Here is a 21859-nt window from a genome sequence, read left to right on the forward strand (position 1 = left end):
TTTATTTTTCTTGGCAACAGCGTTACGGGTTAGTCAAAGAAACGTAGAAATTAGCATCAAAAAATTATAGGGACATATTCCTCGTCTCTGAACACATGCAGTAATACTGGAAAAATGCTGTGCCAGTCTTTTCCCAAAATACCGCTATGCTTCTAAAGGAAGCACAACATATTTAACCCGTTACACCGTGTGTAACGTGTCTTTCGTTAAAGCCTGTGTAAAGTTCATTAGTTTCAGTGTAGACACCTGCGGCTTATAGACAGTTGCGGCTTACTTATGTCAAAAATAAAAATATTTGTAAAATTTAGTGGGTGCGGCTTATATATGGGTGCGCTTTATAGTCCGGAAATTACGGTATATCGGTATATATATATATATATATATATATATTTATTTTTATTCACTTCCCATGGTATGATTAGTAAAATAAAATCATTACTGGATGAGTTTGATGTATTTATTCTACATGCCATGATATCAGACACCCTTTCAGAGTCTATGACATTAAATCAAATGTGGTAACAGGAAGTAATAAAAAAAGGTGTAATGTGACTTTACAAACACTGACCCAGAACATTGTACCAGCATACCTTCAAAATATATTAAAGGTCCACAAGAAGATGTTTTCGTATATAGGCCAGCGTCAACTATAGTTTTCCTTCAACCTGATTATGACAAATAATTAATTTAGATAATTATCACAAAGGATGAATTCAAACATAACCCATACTTACATTTCAGGACAGGAGCATTTGGCAGATGTTTTTATCCAACGCAACTTACATTTGATCTCATTCAGACAACCGGGCAGCTACTGGTTTAAGGGCCTTGCACAGGGGCCCAGTAGTGGCAGCTTAATGTGACTGGGATTTGAACTCACAACCTTCAGATCCAAAATCCAATGCCTTAACCTCTAAGCTACCACATCCCACACTTCTCACGTACCAAATTGTTCGAGGCATGAAAGTGCATCAAGTGTAATGACTAACCCTCACTGCTGATGCTAATGTTTGGACACTGTCCGTCATTCATCCTGACTTCACTTCCTTCCCTTCCTGGATGAATGGCTTCTCGACACCCCAGAACCTTAACCAGCAAACCCACAGCTGTTGCATGAATCCTCTGGATCATGTTCGGTCGTCTCTTTATGTTTCTCACCGTTCTGCATTTGTTTTTTTCCTTCAGCACCACCGCAGTTTGTGATCCGACCGCGTGACCAGATTGTGGCTCAGGGTCGTACAGCGATGTTCCCGTGCGAGACCAAGGGGAACCCTCAGCCTGCCGTGTTCTGGCAGAAAGAAGGCAGTCAGGTAAGTGTTCCTTCAAACCTACTGTTTATTTATGTACTTCAAAATGGCTCACCCATTGTGAGAGAATAATTTCCTGTAATGTGAGCATTACTGACATTTCGCAAAGGGGGATGCATCCCGAATTCTAATTACCAAGTGGATCATTATATAGAGTTCTCTCTGTTCCGTCACTGTTTTTTACCAGGAATACATTTTGCAAATTGCAGAACGTCCCTCTATCAGTCAGTATGTACACATGCACACGACTTAAATAAGACATGAAGCAATTAAGTAATTACTGCAGAAAGAACCCATTCACTCACACTTGATGATAATGGGCTGGACATCCATCATGTGTTCATGGCTAGAATGGTTAATTAGACAAAACTCACATTCACACTCATAACATACACTCATAATTTGCTGCATTAAAGTCATTAGGTGTAAATGAATCCAGCTAATGTTCCTCTGAAAGTCAGGTTTGAGTGGGAAAAGAAGAAGGAACGTTTAAAAATAATGGATACAAAGGGCTGGGCTAGTGCGAACATGCTAAGCATTAAACAGAACATGGACCCATTAGCAAAGCTTGTTTATTACTCTGCTAATTAGCAAAAACTGTTGAGGGGTCTGAATTAGCATCAAATCACCTCAATATCACCTCGGGTTATTTTTTGTTTTTGCTTAGGTCGACTGTAGAGGCAAATTTTTCCTTATTAATTATAAAGGATTTGAATTAATGCCTGGAAAACAAGGAAAGAAGTGATATTCTGGCCAAAACATGGGGCCGTAGGTAGAGTCGGTGACATAAGTTCAAATGTAAAGTCAATATTTAGACATGGAAAGGTCAGTGTATTTAGAATCGGGTTAATGCTATTCACTAAGTAGAAATGAGAGAAACATCTGAGGGTTTTTACTAACATCAGGACCAGACGGTTTAAACACAAACACTTAGCGTTAATCCTGTAAAAAAGATCAGTGGATCTGATGTAAAGAACCAAGTGGAGTCCAGGAAGCTTAGCCAGAAGATCTGAGATAGTTGGTTGGTTTGTTGGTTGGTTGGTTGGAAGAATTGAACTTTCCATTGGAACTAACAAGAATGTATAGGAATTATCGGAATAATATAGGAAACTAAATGACAATTAGAGAACTTGTGTGTGTTTAAATTGAATTAAATTTTTGTTGCATTTCTACTCTGCACATTCATCAATCACATGCACACAGCACAGTTTACTATTGGGCCACTGAGACCATGCCCCTACATGCACTGGGCATTCCTCTATAACATAATTTTTTAAAACCTGCACAGAAAAGATTTTCTTCCCCCTTTACAACCCTTATCACAACCCATATAAAAGGTTTTAAACACCAACATCAGGTCAACTGAGCTCATGTGTCAAGAAAAGTTTAAGAAAGTGACCTAATAAAGACTTCAAATAGTGCTTTATTGCTTTATTTTTAGCCAAAATACAAATCTCATCATTAAATAATGTGCTGGCATCAAACTGTGCTGGACTTAATGTTTCTGGTCATTCAAACCATTTTGTGCGAGAAAAACAGTTCAAGTTTAGAGTCATGTGTAACTGAGACGTAGTAACGGTGTGTATGAGGCCTGAATAATGCTGTGAGCAATTTCAGCTAAACTCCTGTACTCGGAATCCCTGTAGTGCTTAAATTTAGCATAGAACAGGATGGTGTCTTGTAATTCCACCCAAGGATTCCATCAGCTTCACCTCCGCAGGAATCGCAGCTCAGCTAACTGCTTTACTTTCCTCCTTATTGTTTGTTTGTACAGAACCTGCTGTTTCCCAACCAGCCACAGCAACCCAGCAGCCGCTTCTCCGTCTCGCCCAGCGGAGATCTGACCATCACAGGCGTGCAGCGAGCAGACGGAGGCTACTACATCTGCCAGGCGCTGACGGTCGCTGGCAGCATTCTCGCCAAAGCTCAACTGGAAGTAACAGATGGTGAGTGTTGTAGTAGTTTGGAGCCGGACTTGTCCTGTTTTTTCCACTTGATTTTTCGATCTGTTTGTTTATTTATTTATTTATTTATTTATTTATTTATTTATTTATTTATATAGGTTTTGTCAGAAAAACACATACCAAACACATATCAATCTTATGCTCAGGTGTCCACACATGTTTGTCCATATATGTTTGTCCCCAAGTCAAGTCAAGTCAAGTTTATTTCTATAGCGCTTTTCACAACAGACATTGTCTCAAAGCAGCTTTACAGAAATCAACAGTCAAGGTGAATGGTGTGTATTCATCCCTGATGAGCAGCCGTGGTGACTGTGGCAAAGAAAATCTCCCTTAGATGTTATGAGGAAGAAACCTTGAGAGGAACCAGACTTAAAAGGGGAACCCATCCTCATTTGGGTGACATCAAGAGTTTGATCATAAATCTTTCAACAATACAGAACACTGGAGAGTGAGAACTAACATGAGTACTGGAGTGTGTGATTATAAGAAATGTTCTTTCTACAATCTTATACAGTCTTTATGGTTATACAACTGGGAGCTACTGAGCTCAATATTTGTGATCATCACAGATCCAGCATCAGCTTCTCCATGCCAGAGCCTTTAAACACTCCAGGAGGTCCAATGTCAAAACTCCCCACATGTAGTGGGAGCCAATTGGCACTGGTACGTCTCTAGATGGTACGGGATGTTTGCGAGTTCGGCATCTACTTCTTTAGTAGATCCATAATCTTCATGAGGACACACACACACACACACACACACACACACACACACAAATCACACACATAATATACAGCAAATATTTTAACAATTTGTACATAGATTTGTCAAAAAAAGGTTCAAGAACCTCTTCCTCTCCTGTCCTTTCAATCTCTCTCTCTCTCTCTTTCTCTCTCTCTCTCTCTCTCTCTCTCTCTCTCTCTCTCTCTCTCTCTCTCTCTCTCTCTCTCTCTCTCTTCTTTCTTCTACTATTGCTTTTCCTTTCCCTCTCTCTTCTTTGTCTCTGTCATTCAGTTCGCTTGTTCATCTTCTGACCTCTCCGCGCTTCACGAACAGACCCTGTGCGAGTGCGTCTTTGTAGCCGGAGCACTTGAGCAACAAGTCTTTGTGCTGTATTTCTGTCTACACTGAGGTCCGAGTTGGAATTTGTCCTTGAGTTTTCCCTGAGCAGCATCGATCGGGCAGCACAAAGCGAACCGAGCGGCAACGCCTGATCTTCTTTCTTCTGCTGTTGTTATAGCAACTGTGTGAGAAAGGAGGACACAAAAAGAAAAACGTTAAATTTTTTTCCCCAAAATGAAAAGAAATGTCCTTGATTTCAAAAGTTGTGATTCTCTTTAGACTGCAACAACTTTTAGCTTTACAGGAATCTTTCAAACAAATGTATTTGACGACGCTCAATATAAGGTGTGCTCTTTACGCCAATTTTTCAATGGCAACATTAAATTTACATTTATTGCAATTTGGCAGGCGTCCTTATCCAGAGCGACTTGCATTTATCTCATTCATACAACTGAGCAGTTTTGGGGTTAAGGCCCTTGCTCAGGGGTCCAAGAATGCCAGCTTGGTGTGGCTGATTGAATGTCTTAACCGAAAAGCTACCACTTAGCTACCATCTCCCAATTGATGATATATTTAGCTTATATTAACATTCAGGGATGTGGTTAAGATGTGTACTTCTACTTAGGAGCTCTTGATTTTAAATTCCAGCTCCACCAACTGCTGGACCTTAAGCAAATGTTCTTTGTTTTCCTGTAAGCTTTATATTTTCACAGATATGAAGATCTGCACCTGAATGCATTTACATGTATCGCATATGGCAGAGACCCTTATCCAGAGTAACGTACATTCATCTTATCTGAGCAGTTGAGGGTTTAGGGTCTTGCTAAGGGGTCCAGTGTTGGCAGCAATGGGATTTGAAATCTTGACCTTTCAATGTCTTAACCACTGAGCTACCGCTTCCTTGTATAAATGAGAAAAATGTCATTCTGGATAAGGCTGTCTGCCAAATGTCATAAATGTAAATGTCTATAAAGCAGGATAGTTCTTCTTCTCACTTATGTTACAGCAGCAATAAACATCCATTCCATCACCAGTCTCACTTTTGTCTCTCTTGAAGTTGATGATGCAAAAATATATGCTAAGTACATGCAACCAACATACAGTTTAGCGTCAGTTCAGCAGCAAACAGAACATTTTGAGAGGAATAAATGATGAAGGAAACTCCTGACTCAAACTCACCACAGAACCCCCCTTGGCTTTATTTACATAATTTCCTTCAAGTTGTTCAAAAGAAGGTTTTGGGCTCATGATCAGTGATTAGATACAGTATATGAGTAACATTAGAGTCATTTTACATAAAGTTGATAAAGCAAAGATTCCTAAAAACCATAATAAGACATTATAGCCATGATAAATGATAGTACTTGGATACTTAAGTCCATTTAAGTGGGAAAAAACTTTTGTACTTTTCCTCAAGTGAAAATTTAAAGTGAGTTTTTTTACTATTACTGGAGTCATATTTTACCTACTATATCATTGTTTTAACTCATGTACATTCTTCGTGTACTTCGTCCACCACTGCTGATTGTTAAGTGATGACACTGGAGACTCCTTTGTTACATGATCAGTGATCAGTTGTTACATGATCATTGAGTCGCACAAGTCCCTGTGTAAGCTCTTACTAGAGAAACATGAAAGATTTAGAACATTAGAATCCTGCACTAGTGTCAGAGCCATTGTTATGGAAAATCTATCAACTTTTTTGACCAATTAGAACCCTGACTTCAGTATGCTTTGCTAAAAATCAGCTTATGCTCCAAAACAAGACCTTGTTTACAAAGAGAGAAAATGACTTAGCCTCCGCAGGTCGGAATGTATAGAGAGTTTGTAAGGGAGTACAGCGAAGGCAGGCGGGAGCGAGGGATTAGTGTGGAAAAACGTTGCATGAGGTTGGAGGATCACGGACACACCTGCAGTCTTAACAGCGTGATTTAGTGTGCCGAGGGGCAACAGGAGTCCGACAGGTTCAAGGAGAAACGTAATGAGAAATTCCTGATGCAGACAGCACCAAGGCCCCTTTAATCTAAGAGTCCAACCATCTCCTCATCAATCTGTCATGTCATTCTTGCACACACACACACACACACACACACACACACACACACACACACACACACACACACACACACACACAGAGACACACACACACAGCCCCACTTATTCAGTCCAGGTTTTCCTCGTCACTCTATCATGGCTTCCAAATACACATACTCGCACACCAGCACCATCACTCTCACAGACAGGGATTAGAAACTGTCTGAACAGAGTGGAAGCTAGTGCTGGCTTGAAGGATCTTGGTTTATTTTAAAACACTTCATGTTATTGTTGAGGATTTGTACTTCATTGGTTTTGTTGGTTAGATTTCGAACATTCCTGGCTGGCTCACCATTAAAATTTTAACGTATAACCAAAGACTGAGGGACCCTGGATTGTTTCAAAACTCATCTGGGTTCTTTGATTACCTTTCACCTCCCTAAAGCATTCTATTAGGTGCATTGGTAATTCTGGTCACGTCACCAAAATATGATGCAAGTAGTATTTTATCATATTTCTCACAGAATTATATTTAAAATTTTTGTTCAATCTTAAATCATGTGTCCTAGTTGGCACACCAATTAAATATTGAAAAAAAACTTGTATAGTTTTACATTTTTTTATATACAAATAAGCAGTTGACCAATAAGGGTATTGCTCAATGGCCCAGCAGTGGCAGCTTGGTGGTGCTCGGATTTTAACTTATGACCTTTCAAATGCAAGTCCTCTTAACCACTGAGCTATGACTTCCTCAATAATGTGTCATTTTCTATTAATTTGTAGAGTTGTTATACTATGACAATAATTTCAAGCTTCCTTCAATTCCTAGTTGACTCACCAAATAATTCATTTTCATTCAGTCAACCATTTATAAACATCTATTTGTTTAGATATTTATCTGAATGATCTGAGCAATTTTTTTGCACCTCCTGGCTGGTTCACTATTTTTCTGTAAAATGCATTGACCTGATTGTGTGGTTCATTTTAACATAAATGTTACTCACACAACAATAACTTTGTGGCACTTAAACTGTAAATCTTATTTGCATTGGACCTTAAATTAATTAATGACATTATTTAAAAAGGATTTCTTCAAAATCTAGCAAGCAAAGCATCCAGAAAAAGGTGAAAAAGATCCACATCTATACATTGTAATAACTTTTATCTTTTAATCTTTCGACGATACATTGACAGGTGTCCGGCTTCAAGCGTAACCAATTACCGAAAACAGTCCAGATGTGGCGATACAGTTTTAATTTCATCATAATCATAATTGCCACTTAATGATGTTAGCTCTCTGCCTTGCAGAAGGGTTGGGTGATACATGGGAGCGTCTATATTTGTTTTAAATTAAACTTAGCCTAATCCTCCTTGATTTATCAAAATGCCATCTCTTCAACCCCTCCCTGCCCTGTTCAGCATTTCTATGGAGATTTAAACAGTAGAGATTTCACCCTTACTGAAGTAAATGTAGGAAAACTGCAGAGGCAAAGTGCTCGAGCAAATAAAGAGGTTTAGAGGAAGAAGGATGTAGGCGAAACAATCAGAAAGGTTAAAGGTAGATGCTGTAATTAGTACCCTCAGGTCTGCTCTCATTAATCCATACGAGCTCATTAGAGCAGCCTCGAGGCCAAGAGACAATGTATTATTCACCTCTCCGAGATAAAAGCTTGCCATCGGTCCAGGAACTATAGTTTACAAGAGCTTTTTTAGCCTAGTGCTTTGCAATTATTCAACCACACACACAAAAAAAGCCAAAAAAAACGAAAAGAGAAACTGTTACCTGAATGTTTTGAAAGATGGCTATGAGATGGCCTTAACAAAAGATCACATATTCATGGACAAAACTGGAACCTTGTATGTTATAATTTATAAAAAAAATAGGGATGGTGCTGTACATGTAAAAGGTGCTCAGGCATTGGGAGAAACGCAGGCAAACTAATTCTTGCCCACTTTTTCTTCTTTACTAGAAAGCATACTTATGGTGCTGTGGTAAAGGTAAGCTCTGCACCCAAGTTTGCCATTTTTTCAGCTACATGATATACAGATTTACACTTATCTCCTTATTTGGACAAACCTGGCATCTGAGCAAACTATTTTCAGAGCACAATTTGGTGCAAATTGTGAAGGTTTTAGTTTCATCAAGTTCATTTATTTCATTAAGTTCTGTCACACCTTAATCTGCATTGTGTTTGGAAAATTTCAGCTTTTCAGCTTTTTTAATTTGGTGAGATGAGAATCTATCAATCTTGAGATTACTATTAAGTGTTTGTCATAATGGGCCATTACGTTCCATCTAAAAATTGGCACATCCTTTTCATTCGACTCTGTTCTGGTCAGTGTCGTAGTGGGTCAGGAACACTGGATGCAAGGTGGGAACACACGCTGTAATGGAATAATGGGATTTACCCTGTAAAGGCACATTTGGTGCACCTAACGGGGGGGTAGCTCAGTGGCTAAGGCTCTGGATTATTGATTGGAAGGTTGGGGGTTCAAGCCTTGGTTTTCCCAAGGTGGGGCCCTTGAGCAAGGCCCTTAACCCTCTCTATTCCAGGAGTTCTGTAACAGGGCTTTGCTCTGACCCCAGATTCCTAAAATTTCTTGGATATGCAAAGAAAGAATTTAAGTGTGCTGTAAAACGTACATTTAACAAGTATCATAGTATAAATTAATTTATTTCTTTTTTTTTTTTTTTCATTATTAGCATGGAATTTAAAAGACAGAGAGTAACTGGGAAACCTGCATTAAAATCGTTATTAGCAATATCCAAAACTCTGGGTACTTATTATTCAGCTTTAATTGTACTTCACAATCTAGGAGCTATCCATGAGTCAAAGTATCAAGCTAATGAAAATTGATTTTAAGAAAGTAGATATAAGTTCATCCTGGAAACCTGGTGTATTGTGTAAACTAGTTTCAAGCATGCAACAGCTGGCTGAACAAATAACTGAAATGGAGCAAAGGTACCCAGACTCTTTTTTAATCATTCTCTGAGACTTTAACAAAGCAAATCTTTCCCGTGAACTGGCAAAATACAGAGAGCACATTGCATGTCCCACCAGAGACAGTAATATATTGGATCACTGCTACACCCTAATAAAGTATACATATCACTCTGTGCCACCAGCAGCTCTGGGGCTCTCTGATAACATGTCTAGTTCATCTCATACCAACCTACAGACAAAAACTAGAATCAACTAAACCTGAATTAAGGTCTGTTGAAGGATTGACTAATAAGGCAGAGCAGGATTTATAAGCCTGCTTCGATTGCACTGATTGGAGTGTTTTTAAAGCTGCAGCCACCGATCGGGACGAGCTCACGGAGACTGTAACTGAATACATCAGTTTCTGTGTGGATATGTGCCTCCCCATGTGCATTTATGATAAACCATGGTTTACTCAGAAACTTAAACAGCTTCCTCATGTCAAAGAGGATGCTAGAAGTGGGGATAAAATCTTGTATAACCAGACCAGAAACAAACTAACAAAGGAGATCAGATTGGCTAAAAAAAAAATACATAAACCTATATATGGTTGAAAAGGCAATAAAAGCTTCTTGACTTGACTTGACTTGACTTGACTCTCCCCAATGCTCTTCTCCCTGTACACAAATGATTACAAATCTAAAAACCCCTCTGTCAAGCTCCTAAAGTTTGCAGACAACAACACAGTCATCTGCCTCATCCAGGACGGAGACGAGTCTGCCTACAGACAGGAGGTTAAAAAGCTGGCTGTCTGGTGCAGTCACAACAACCTGGAGCTCAACACTCTTAAAACATTGGAGATGATCGTGGACTTCAGGAGAAATACCCCAAAATATTCATAATTACGCACTGTCTATCATAACTGACACATTTTTACATAGAATCCAATGGTCCATTTGTAAACAGCATATTTGTAAATAAAATCTGTACATTCATTTAAACAATATTTCTACTTCTGTAGATATTTTGTTATATTATGTCTGTACTTTCTCCTACACTGGAAGCTCCTGTCACCAAGTCAAATTCCTTGTGTGTGTAAACATACTTGGTAATAAAGCTATTTCGGATTTCTGATTCTGAATAAAATAGTTAAGGCATCTTTTAAAAACAGAGAAATTCTTCATTCTGAGGGTTCTTCAGAGAGTTTTTGGAGAAGGACAAACTGTAGGTAGATGTTAGAAGGGATCTTTGAGGTTGTGTAAGTGAAAAGGTAATGGTGATTCAGCAGTTAACACTCTGAAGTAGTGAAAAGGTTGTGAGTTTGAATCTCAGTGCTGCTAAACTGCCACTATTACCAGTCAGTTGTAGCTCTGGGTAGAAACGTTTAAACGATCAACAAATGTTAATGAAAAATGCCTGGGTCTTTCTTTTTCTTTCACTCAGTTTTGACAGACAGGCCACCTCCAATCATAAGGCAGGGTCCAGCCAATCAGACCCTGGGTGTGGACAGCATAGCGCTGCTAAAGTGCCGGGCATCCGGAGAGCCTGCACCCACCATCAGCTGGATGAAGGATGGAGTGAGTCTGCTGGGTAAAGATCCACGCATGTCTCTGCAGGACCTAAGCAGCCTTCAAATCAAGAACATTCGGGTAAGAGTGAAAACTGAACTCATTTCTGATTGATGTAAAATCACACAACATTTTTTTCAGAGGGCCAGGATCAAATTACACATAACCTCACTTTCGCATAATGTAATCTCTTTTCATACAAGGCGAACTTTGATAGATGTTACAGCGCATGTGACTTTATTTATTGTGTGCATATGTGAGGCTGGCTGTCAAACACTATGGGTGTCTAAGTATGATGTATAGGCTTAGCTGTAGTCAGTCAGATATTTGGTAAGACATAGCACACCCAGGCAGAGGGAAATCATATTGCATTAAAGAGATGAATGCAAAATATTGATTTCGGTAAATTGTTTGATACTATCACTTAGTTAGATGACAGCTCTCCCAACCGTCATTTGTGGAAGCTTGGGCATAGTCCAATCACGTAGACATATCCATGCTCACATATAGACTACTATATTGAATTTAAAGTCCCTGCACCCGCCCATTTGTCCTCGATGGAATATCCATTATGGCTGACAGAGCTGCCCAACACTGACATTTTATCTAATAAATGAAGGCAAAGCACAGTGATGAAAGGTAACAAACAATGCAAAGAAGATTACATAAAGGCAGGAGAGGATAGACGCCAGCTGTCATCAGTACTGGGGGTTGCAGCCACTCGCCTGTCTAAGTGCATTAGCACACCTTTTGTTGAGGTTTGGAAGGACAGTTGGGGAATTTGCCAGCAGGGATTTTCTACAAAAAAACAGAATTTATTAGTATTTATTAGAAATTAGTATCAGCACTTACTAAAAAATTTGGCCCGTACAAATTTGTGAAAAAAAATAGAACTCTCGTCCTGGTGATCCTCTGGATTTCTTATAGTGAAGTTGAGATGCAATAGAAAAATTCAGTTTTTTACTGATCTTCTTGCAGCTCTCTGATTCTGGGATCTACACCTGTGTGGCTGCTAGCTCAAGTGGAGAAACATCATGGAGCGCCTTCCTGGAAGTGAAAGGTACATCATACAGTAAGGCCGTGTCCACATTAATGCGTTTCCGTTTAAAAACGTCTATTTTTCTCTCCGTTTTCCGCTTTTCTCCACAATGAGACGGTGTTTTCAGCCAGATACGCTTGAAAGCATAGTTTTCACAACGCAGTGTGGACTGTGAAAACGATGATGCATTTTTAGTCATTGCGGTGACATTTTAAAGAGCAGAAAAGTAAATAAACGGCAGGTGGAAATGAAGCAGGTACTGCTCACGTGCAGTACAGGGACGTAAACGTTCTTCAGGGGTTCAGTGTGGAACTTTTGGGAAACGATTTGTGTCACTGAAGCCGGAGTTGTTCGTAGTTTGTCTCTCATGGGTGTGTATTTACCTCAGTTTTACCCTGTGAATATGGCCTGTCCAGCTTTTTTTTACGTTTTAATGAAAAGAAAATTGTCGCAAAATTGTACAGCTTGCAGCATGCATATTACATTCTAGACTACACATTCTCATCAGAGGATTTGACAATATCTACTAAAGCATCACAGTGTATCATTTGATATTTTCTTTCAAGCTTTATTTTGCAATTTTTTCCCATCAAACAGTAAATGGGAACTAATTGCAGTTAAAAAAGAAAGTTTGGATCAGACCGCTTGGTAAATCATTTGCATAGTATTAAAAAAAAATTAAGATTTGATGCTTTGATGCTTTTTTTGTGTCAATGCAAGGAAGAGGTATCAAGTTACCATGTCCATAAGCCCTTTTTGCAGGAAACAGGATGTAGATGTTAATAAAGGTCATGAGATAAATGTAACCATCCACAGCAGCAAAAAGTGAATCAAAGAATTATAGCATCTTGTACGTTCTCTTCTCTCTCAGAATCTGGTGGCATGGTTCTGATCAAGAACAAAGAAGAGGGTGAACTTCCTGGTCCACCCTCTAAACCTCAGGTCACTGACGTCACCAAGAACAGTGTGTCTCTGTCTTGGCAGCTGGGCCACGTCGGAGCTACGCCCATCACTTCATATGTGATCGAAGCATTCAGGTAAGGATGAGTGGAATGGGTTTTTGCATCTGGCTTTAGCTTGAGCTTTTCGAAATAAATAGCTCATAATGGCGTCTTTTAGCTGGTCATTGCGCATAAAGCCTGTAATGTGTACCTAAACTGTCGCTCCCTTAATGTCAGCGACTTTGCAAAGTCAGTACTCTCAATTTCGAGTCGAGTAAATTACCTGCCTAATGTTCGAATGAAGTCATCAGCTCTTTATTGGAGTTTTACTCATTTGTGTAATGGATTTTATTTTTCTGCTTCTCTCAGCCAATCTGTGAGTAACAGCTGGCAAACGATAGCTGATCACGTTAAAACCACCCAGTTCACCGTTAGAGGACTTCGACCGAACACCATCTACCTGTTCATGGTACGGGCCGTCAATACACAAGGCCTGAGCGACCCGAGTCCCATGTCTGAGCCAGTGCGCACCCAAGGTATCGTAAAATTCATATTTTATCCAAACAAATAAAATATACTGATTTTCCAGCAAGGTTGGACCTTTTTCCAGAAAGTGACTAAGGGAAGAAGTTCTATAAACCACTTTGAGGTACCAGAGAGGTCAGGGGTTGTGTTTTTTTGTTGGTAAATGGTCTAACCTCAGTGGGTTAACCTGTACACGAACCATCATTTAAACCCATTATGCCTCTATTTCAGAGCTAAAATCTTTCACTTTTCTAGCTGGCAATTGAGTTTTGGCCATCCCTGCTACCTTAATGATCATAACTGAGAGAAATGGCTAAGCTCAAACTGGAACAGATTCAATTAAAAGGCCATAAAGCTCCCCGGTCTGGTTATTAGCTCTAGACAATCAGGTCTAAGTGCAGAGTACAGGTATTCTGCTTTATACCACAGCACTGCAATTCTGAACTCTGATTGGCCAATTTATTTATTTATTTTTTATAATGGCAGCTTTTAAATCTTGTAATTATATCGAGAAGTTATTGTTTCCATAGTTATGACTTACCCAGAGACTTGTATGGTGGAAATAAGATGAAATTAGTTTAGATTCGGTCAGATATCCTATCTGTATTCTCTGTTATCAGAAGCCTCTTCACCTTTAAATCTCTTTTTACGAAAAGGAATATGGGCCAATTATTCATTGATAACGAATGGCTTTCTATATGTGAGGAGGTTTTTCATAAATCAGCTTCACGCTGGATGCATGAGCAAAACTTCAAAATCATATACAGAACGTATCTCACCCCAATACACTTCCATAAAATGTACGCAAATGTATTCCAGCTGTGTTTTTAATGTAAATCTGAACATTGATGCATTTATTTGGGGACTGTAAGAAAATGAAACCTTTTTGGCATGAGGTGCATGATATGGTTCAGAAAATGTGGCTAGAATGTCACCTCAGGTACCAACTCTGAAGATGTGTTTAGCCCAAGTGGCTAATCTTCTCCCTTTGGAATAACTTACACATGAATTACAGATCAAATCTGAATTATTCTGGTGGATATGAATTCCTTTGTAGAATTTACTTGAACAAGCAAGACCTTCGTCCTGGCATATTCTTTTACTTCTTTTTTTTTTTACGTTTTGACTTGACCTTTGCCTTTCCACGATCACACTCTCATATTAATAATACATTGTTGTTATATTGTTATTAGTGTGTTGAAATGCTGTGCTGTGTGTTTAAATCTGTTGTTGTTTTGGTTCAGTTTTAATAAGAAATAAATATAACTATGATCATTTTTTTTATTTTATTTTTTTTATTGTCATTGCACAAGTTACGGTGCAGTTTAGCAACTAACCAGAAGTGCATTGGTAGCAGTGTTAAATATTTGCATAAGTACTGGTTGGTAAGGCAATGATACATAATATATATATATATATGTCATGTATAAACAATATGAAATTAATATTGGGAATATAAATAAACAGTACACAGAAAGGCGATATAATGCCACATAACTTAAACACTTAACATGTGTTTTATTGAACTAAAACATGCTGCTTTTGTAAATTTAAAAAGAAGTTTTTAGCGTCAGTTCTTTTCAACTTCAAAGCTTCAGGACATTTCCAATTAGAATTACAAGACTGGTGAAAAAACGACGATCCAGCTATGTTAGCAATGAAGAACCTGACTCACTGACATTTCAGAACAATCACTGAAGCTATAAATGTATAAAACAAACAAAATATTGTTAACATTGTTTAAAACAATGTTTATATTGTAATATTTGCTTTTTTGATATTGCTAATCAAATCCCAAGCTTCTAAAGGGTGCATTATATACATGCATACTGATTAGCCGTAAGTGAATAAATCAAATTTCGCTTTTATGTCTGCAGATATCAGTCCTCCAGCGAAGGGTGTAGATCACAGACACGTACAGAAAGAGCTGGGTGAGGTCATCGTCCGGCTCCACAACCCCGTGGTCCTCAGCCCCACCACCATGCAGGTCACCTGGACTGTAAGTCAGAACTTTTCTGTGCTTTCGGTTCTTGTTTTTGAGCTGTGGATATAAAACTTTAAAGTTGAATCGTGATTCTTAAACCGCAGGATAATTAATGTACAGTAGAAAACTCTTTGTCTTCCAAAAGAGCCATTTTGATTAATCGCGGATGCTGACTCAAAAACGTTGGGAAGATGACAATACGTTGGTGATTGCCCTGTCAGTCTCACGCAATCAACATGAAGAGAAAAAAAAACGCCCAGCTGCCATCTGGTCCTTTCATCAATCAAAAATCGGATTTTCTTCTCGATGAAGATAAATGCTTAAAGCATGCAAGAAGTGAGGTGAACTCAATCGCCGGTTTGTCGCTTGGAGCTGCTTTACTCTTTCTGCATCTGGTGTACCTTATTTCAGACACCGTCCCATATATTTACGTTTAGAACCAAATTACTGTAGCATTGAATATGAAATTAGAAAGAAACAAGCACATCTTCTATCAGTTCACATTTACACTGTGATTCGTGCCATTTGGCTGATGATCTTGTTCAGAAGTGCCATGGCGTTGTAGGTGTAGTAGTAAAAGAAATGTGTTTTTCAATTGTAATAAATGTGGTTTAAAGACTGCTAGCTGTGTGGACATCAAGGAGAAGTTCATTCCACCACTGAGGTGCTATAACTCTTGAGGCGAGTCTTGTTTACAATTACATTTATAGCTTTTGGCAATCACCTTTACCAAGTTGATGGTCATGGGCTCAAATGCCAACACCCCCAAGCTTCAACTGCTGGGCCCTTGAGCAAAGCCCTTAACCCTCAATTGCTCAACTGTTTAACTCAGGTAAATGTAAGTCCCTCTGGATGAGGGCATCTTCCAAATGCCATAAATGTAAATGTAAACAAGTGATCTACTACTTCCACCTCTTACTACTGCATTCATGAGACACCTGAATGAGTCGTTTTATACATGAACAAATAAGTAAATATTTCAATACCAGGGAAGAGACACAGGAAGTATCAGATGCACATTTGCCTCTTGTGGTTTCTTTCATTTCCAGGTGAAATTTGTCTTGTAAGTTTACAAGCCTTGGAGTTTTGGTATATTATAAAGTCAAATTAATAAGATTTGCCTCACTGTATCTTAAACATTGATTTGAGTACATCTATAAATAAAAGATTTCTGCCTCAGAATATTGGCAGCTCTGGATGTATTTGCTTAGTTATTTGAGGCGTTTTGCTTTTTTTAGTGTAATATATAGTATAGTATATTATCTTATAAGTCTATAATAGGCTTCAAACGTAGACTCAAACCTGGAAGTATTAGTTACGTATTGACTCCATCAACTTTTTTTTTTTAAAAGTCAACTCTGAAACATTCTGGAAACACCTCAGTCTATACCCTGAAATGACCTTGTTAATCATTCCTCACCGACAGCTTGGTCTGTCTTCTGTAAGACTCATAATGATTGGCATTTCTGAATGATAAAAAGGGAGGACTATAGGGAGAAGAGTTGATAAGAGGAACCATTCAGTTGATTTCATTAGGCAGCAGAGAAGAAAAACATCTGTTTCATATCTCAGAGCTATTCCAGTGAGTTATGCCTCGTTATGTCCTTCTCGCCGAAACATTGTGATGTATGGTGGCTTCATCTTCATCAGGATATAGACCCCATTACTATTTATGCATTTATGCATGAGTCTTTCCTAGAAACATTTAATAAAGAGGGGTGTTATTCATAAAAATCATTCATATCCCCCCGAATCTGTGGAAATGTAAAGATACAGTATGTAGTATATGAATGAACTTTTGATGATGAGGATGAGGTTCCTTTTTCAGTTTGGTTTCTCTCAAGGTTTCTTCCTCTTGAAGTTTTTCCTTGCCACAGTCACCACTGGTTTGCTCATTAGGGATAAACCTAAATTATAAGGAACAAACTTATAGGCACAATAGGTTTGATACCATGTCCATTGTTAAAAAGATCATCAGCTCTATGATGATTTGTGGGTGTGGCTAAATGTAGATTATTTTTACCTTGAACATGTACAGTAAATTACACAATATAGAAAAAAGTATTGGGACACCTGACTTTTCCAGCTTTATAGCAATGGCAAATAGATCTTCACTTTAAAACCGATAAGCTTGGTACTTTTTGAGCATCCAATTCCACATTTAGTTCTCATTTGCTTAGCCTCCTCTCTGGGAGATGTTCTGGATGTTGGGGTGTGCTTGTGGAGATTTGTGTGAGATTTATTCAGAGGCGTTAGTAAAGTCAGGTGCTGATGTACAGGAGGTGAGGAGGTTCCAATTCATCTCAAAAGTTTTAAATACGGTTGAGATCAGAGCTCTATAGCGGGCCACTCCAGATCAATAAATAGATAAATTAATATGACACCTTACATGCTTTAATGGCTGCATTGCATTACATGTAGAATCTCAAAGTACTATATATATATATAATTTACATGAAAAATATATATATTTATTTTCTTATGATTTTTGTAAAATTAAATTTTTACTACTACTACTACTACTAATAATAATAATAATAATAATAATAATAATAATAATAATAATATTTATTTTATATAGCGCTTTCAAAAGTAACATCTTAAATTGCCATCCAAGCATATAAGAAATTTTTTTATTCTCATAAATAAAAGTAATAATAATGAAACTAATTTGAAATGAGAAAAATAAAACAATTCAATATAGGTCACAGAATACATCACAAAATAAAGCACAAGCTATAATGATTAATAATGCATATCTTATATGCATATATTATATGCAGCATAATCCATTTGAGATGTTACGAATGTTTTCATTGTAGATTGCTTTTAGGAAAAGCCTTCCCAGAAGTTTTTTCTACTTCCTGAACCAAATCCCTGGATGTCCTGATCATGATCTTGTCTCCTGGCTGAGGTTTTTCCTAGACCCAAGCCGGCCCTAATGATGTCTGATGTCATGCGGCTTTTTACAATTCATGTGGGTTGTGTGTGTGTATTCCTGTGAGGGGTCACTAAAAGCTTTTTTATTGAAGCGCTATGAAGTGAACATGAGGTTTCCTGTAGATGTTGGCTTTGCCAGGGCACCGAAGCTTTTAAAATAAATGGCAAACGCGGTGATTACGTGTGAACGCGGTTCCATCAAGCACAGCGGAATAAATAGATTCGGCTTTATCAGGCAGGTGATGAATAAAAACATGTCGGCATTTATTATAGAGAGTTTTGAAACTTTTTACATCTTCGCCTCACCTTTTTTTTTTTTTTTTTTTTTTTTTGCTTTCACAGGTTGACCGCCAGTCTCAGTTCATCCAGGGCTACAGAGTTTTGTACAGGCAGGCCTCAGGGCTGTCCTCGCCGGGGCCGTGGCTCACCCAGGACGTGAAGGTTTCCTCAGAGAGGACCATCGTGATCTCGTCGCTGAAGAAAGGCATCGTGTACGAGATCAAGGTTCGGCCGTACTTTAACGAGTTCCAGGGAATGGACAGCGAATCGAAGACAGCGAGGACCACCGAAGAACGTAAGATGCCATAAATGTAGACATATCTACAGGGGCTTTGCATAAGTAAAGTAACCTCCACTCTTCTGTGAAGATGCTCCACTAGATTTTGGAGTGCGCTTGTGGAGATTCATTCAGCCACAAGGGTGTTAATAAAGTCAGGTAGTGATGTAGGTGAGGTGAGGAGGTCTGGGGTGCAGTTTTAGTTCTAATTCATTCCCAAGGTTTTCAATATGGTTCAAGATCTTTATAGCAGGAGATCTTCCACTCCAACCCATGCAGATCTACACGGAGCTGGCTTTTTTTGTAAATGTAATTTGTTACTTTACTTAAGTAGGGTTTTTTTTGTACTTCACTGAAGTTTTTCCATTTTGGAAGACTTTTATTTTAACTTCACTGCATTTCAAACTCAAATATTTTACCATTCACTCAAATACATTTTGTGAAATCAGTCGTTCCTTTTTATTTACGAGGATAAAAACATAACTGGTCAAACACACATCGATCAGGATCGAGCGCTCGCCCTGTTTTACACGTGTTCTGATCGGCGCTTGGTGTATCTACTGATCACCAACATACAGTTCAGCATCAGTTCAACATCAAGCAGAACATTTAGAGAGCAATAAATGATGAAGAAACTCCAGACTCGAACTCGACACAACACACGTGACTTTATTTTTGCTTCTTTTTTTTTTAAGTAGTTGAAAAGAAAGTTTTGGGCTCATGATATTTGTGATGGAAATCAATCAGCCTCATTAATATCATTCTATTAATAGATCAGTGTGCTGAGAGTCACATTCGAGTCTTTTCACATCAACTGAGTTGAGTAAGTAAAGAGTCTTGTGATGAAGATGATAATAGAAACATTATAGTTATAATGAATCATAGTACTTTGTATAGTTTTAAACTTTTGCTAACGTGAAAGTTTTAAGGGACACTTTTACTTTTACTGGAGTCACATTTGACTTTTACACTTTAACTCAATTACATGGTTTGTGTACTTCATCCACCACTGCTGCATCCACAGCCTACACTATATATAAACACTAAAGTGAAGCATTTGTGAAATTAATGAATTCGATGCCGTTTGATTTATCAGGCGTAAATAAACATCGCAGACTTCTACATCGGCAGCAGGAGGATGGATGCATTCCGTTGCTCAGTCGTACATCACGATGTTAATGGCACTATTAACATCGTGCGCACCGTTGCTCTCTTAATGGGAACTGCGTATTGTTTTTCTCAGATACGTTACAATGATGAGCAGCCGAATGATTAACTTTGAACGACATTGAGTGCGTCCTGCGCGCTACAGCCACCTGCAGGTCGGAAGAAAGGTTAGCTACGACAGGGCAGGGGGAGTTTAGGGGGCTATTGGTGTGTATTTCTGGTCATTTGGTTGAATTTGTCCGGCTGCGAAAGAAAGTGGGACCATAATTGAGCTGTCAGTATTGTGATGTGTTTTGACTTTCCACACTCCCAGTGAGGGAAAAAATGAAATAAATATGTTTTCCTCGCTTCCCAACAGAAAGCGTTCTCCCTGACACCATGCCATTACTCTTCTCACTCCTTTAGTCTGCACTTTATAAAGCTGAAACCCCGGGTCCTGCCGTGTCGCCCCAAACAGCCAACGTTTTTATTCTCATTTCCTCTTCATCCACAACTTCACCTCGTCTGTCCAACGGTTTCTCCTTCTACACCCCCCCCCCCCCCACCACCCCTCGGTTCATTCCTGTGATCTCAGAAGGCATCCTCTGTTTCTTCGAGCGACTCCTGGATAACCATCACTCTATCAAATTAAAAATGCATGACGAATACCAAACCAATGTTCGGGTTTCTTTAGAAATGAAAGAATCCCCCGGGTCGAGAGAGGAGGGAGGGGTGTGGAAAGAGCAGGAGTATCAGTGTCAGGTTCAAGAAAATCCTCATGTAATGAACTCGTGGTCTTGTGTGCACCTGTGGTCCTGGTTAATATCTGACTTCATCTTCACGTAGCTCCAAGAGAGAGAAAGAGAGAGAAATGGAATGAGAGAGAGTGTCGACAAAGCTTCTACAGTCACATCTGTTCAGACTGCAATCGTCAATGATCTCTCTATATCTGTTTTTTTCTCTTTTCTTCTCTCTCTCTATCTTTCTCTCTGTCAGCTCCCAGCGCTCCTCCACAGCAGGTGACGGTCCTCACAGTGGGAAATCAGAACAGCACCTCCATCAGCATCTCCTGGGACCCGCCTCCTGCTGACCACCAGAACGGCATCATTCAGGAGTATAAGGTAGGAGGATAAGGAGGAGGAGGAGGAAGAGGTAGAGGAGGAGGAAGAGAAAGACTCCACTCGCTCATTTATACCTGTTATTCATGGCTGAATGAAAGACAATTCATCTGTGATCATTTATTTTTATTTTTTTTATCTGATTTGATGCATTTGGAGTTTAAACCCTGAACAGAAAAGGATTTTGCGTCGCATTCCAAAAAAATGGTGGTGAAAATCAGAAAAGATAATAGGTGGAGAGAAAACAAAAAAATAATAGTATATATAATATAATAATTAAAACAAGGAATGAAACAAAAATGTAAAAAGAATCTGTAAACAATTAGAGTATTTTCATAATAAATTATTTTGATGATAATGAATGCATTAATTGAACATATTAAAACATCACGATTAATGATTGTAAATGTTTATTTTTTCTTTGAAATTTTACTTTGTTCATTTAAAGAATGTAAAGGAAAAAAATCTGTAAAAGTCTAAATGATTAAAAATGCTAAAATTAAAAAAAAAAAGTAATTATTTTTAATGCATTCACAAAAATAAAAAAAAGAGAAAAGAGAAAAGAATCGTAAACGTTTGATCTAAAACAGATATTTAAATGTATTTCAGTGTGAATATGTATTTTATTTATAAAGAAAGAGTATATCATTCATATAATATAATGATAATAAACAATTGTTTACTTTATAAAAGTAAATATAATAACTAATTTAAATTATTGTAACATTCTGCCATAAATATTAAAATAATA

The 21859-nt window shown here is 38.4% G+C and overlaps 1 protein-coding gene across 44 annotated transcripts in view; it reads left to right on the plus strand.

The window, feature by feature from the left end:
• The window catches only part of robo2 (roundabout, axon guidance receptor, homolog 2), a 554737-nt gene that overhangs the window by 482143 nt on the left and 50735 nt on the right, over window positions 1-21859 (plus strand). For 26 of the 44 annotated variants that reach the window (XM_083547769.1, XM_083547767.1, XM_083547760.1 and 23 more), the window contains 9 exons: window positions 1186-1310; window positions 3082-3253; window positions 10735-10940; window positions 11838-11919; window positions 12770-12935; window positions 13209-13375; window positions 15242-15363; window positions 18631-18862; window positions 20987-21111. In XM_083547769.1, coding sequence (XP_083403895.1) covers window positions 1186-1310; window positions 3082-3253; window positions 10735-10940; window positions 11838-11919; window positions 12770-12935; window positions 13209-13375; window positions 15242-15363; window positions 18631-18862; window positions 20987-21111 — 1397 coding nt within the window. Of the gene's footprint in view, window positions 1-1185; window positions 1311-3081; window positions 3254-10734; window positions 10941-11837; window positions 11932-12769; window positions 12936-13208; window positions 13376-15241; window positions 15364-18630; window positions 18863-20986; window positions 21112-21859 lie in introns of all 44 variants that reach the window. The other 18 variants (XM_083547778.1, XM_083547745.1, XM_083547756.1 and 15 more) reach the window with 1 other exon arrangement.

Source organism: Silurus aristotelis (genome assembly GCF_946808225.1).
Source record: "Silurus aristotelis genome assembly, chromosome: 8".
Classification (NCBI taxonomy): Eukaryota; Metazoa; Chordata; class Actinopteri; order Siluriformes; family Siluridae; genus Silurus; species Silurus aristotelis.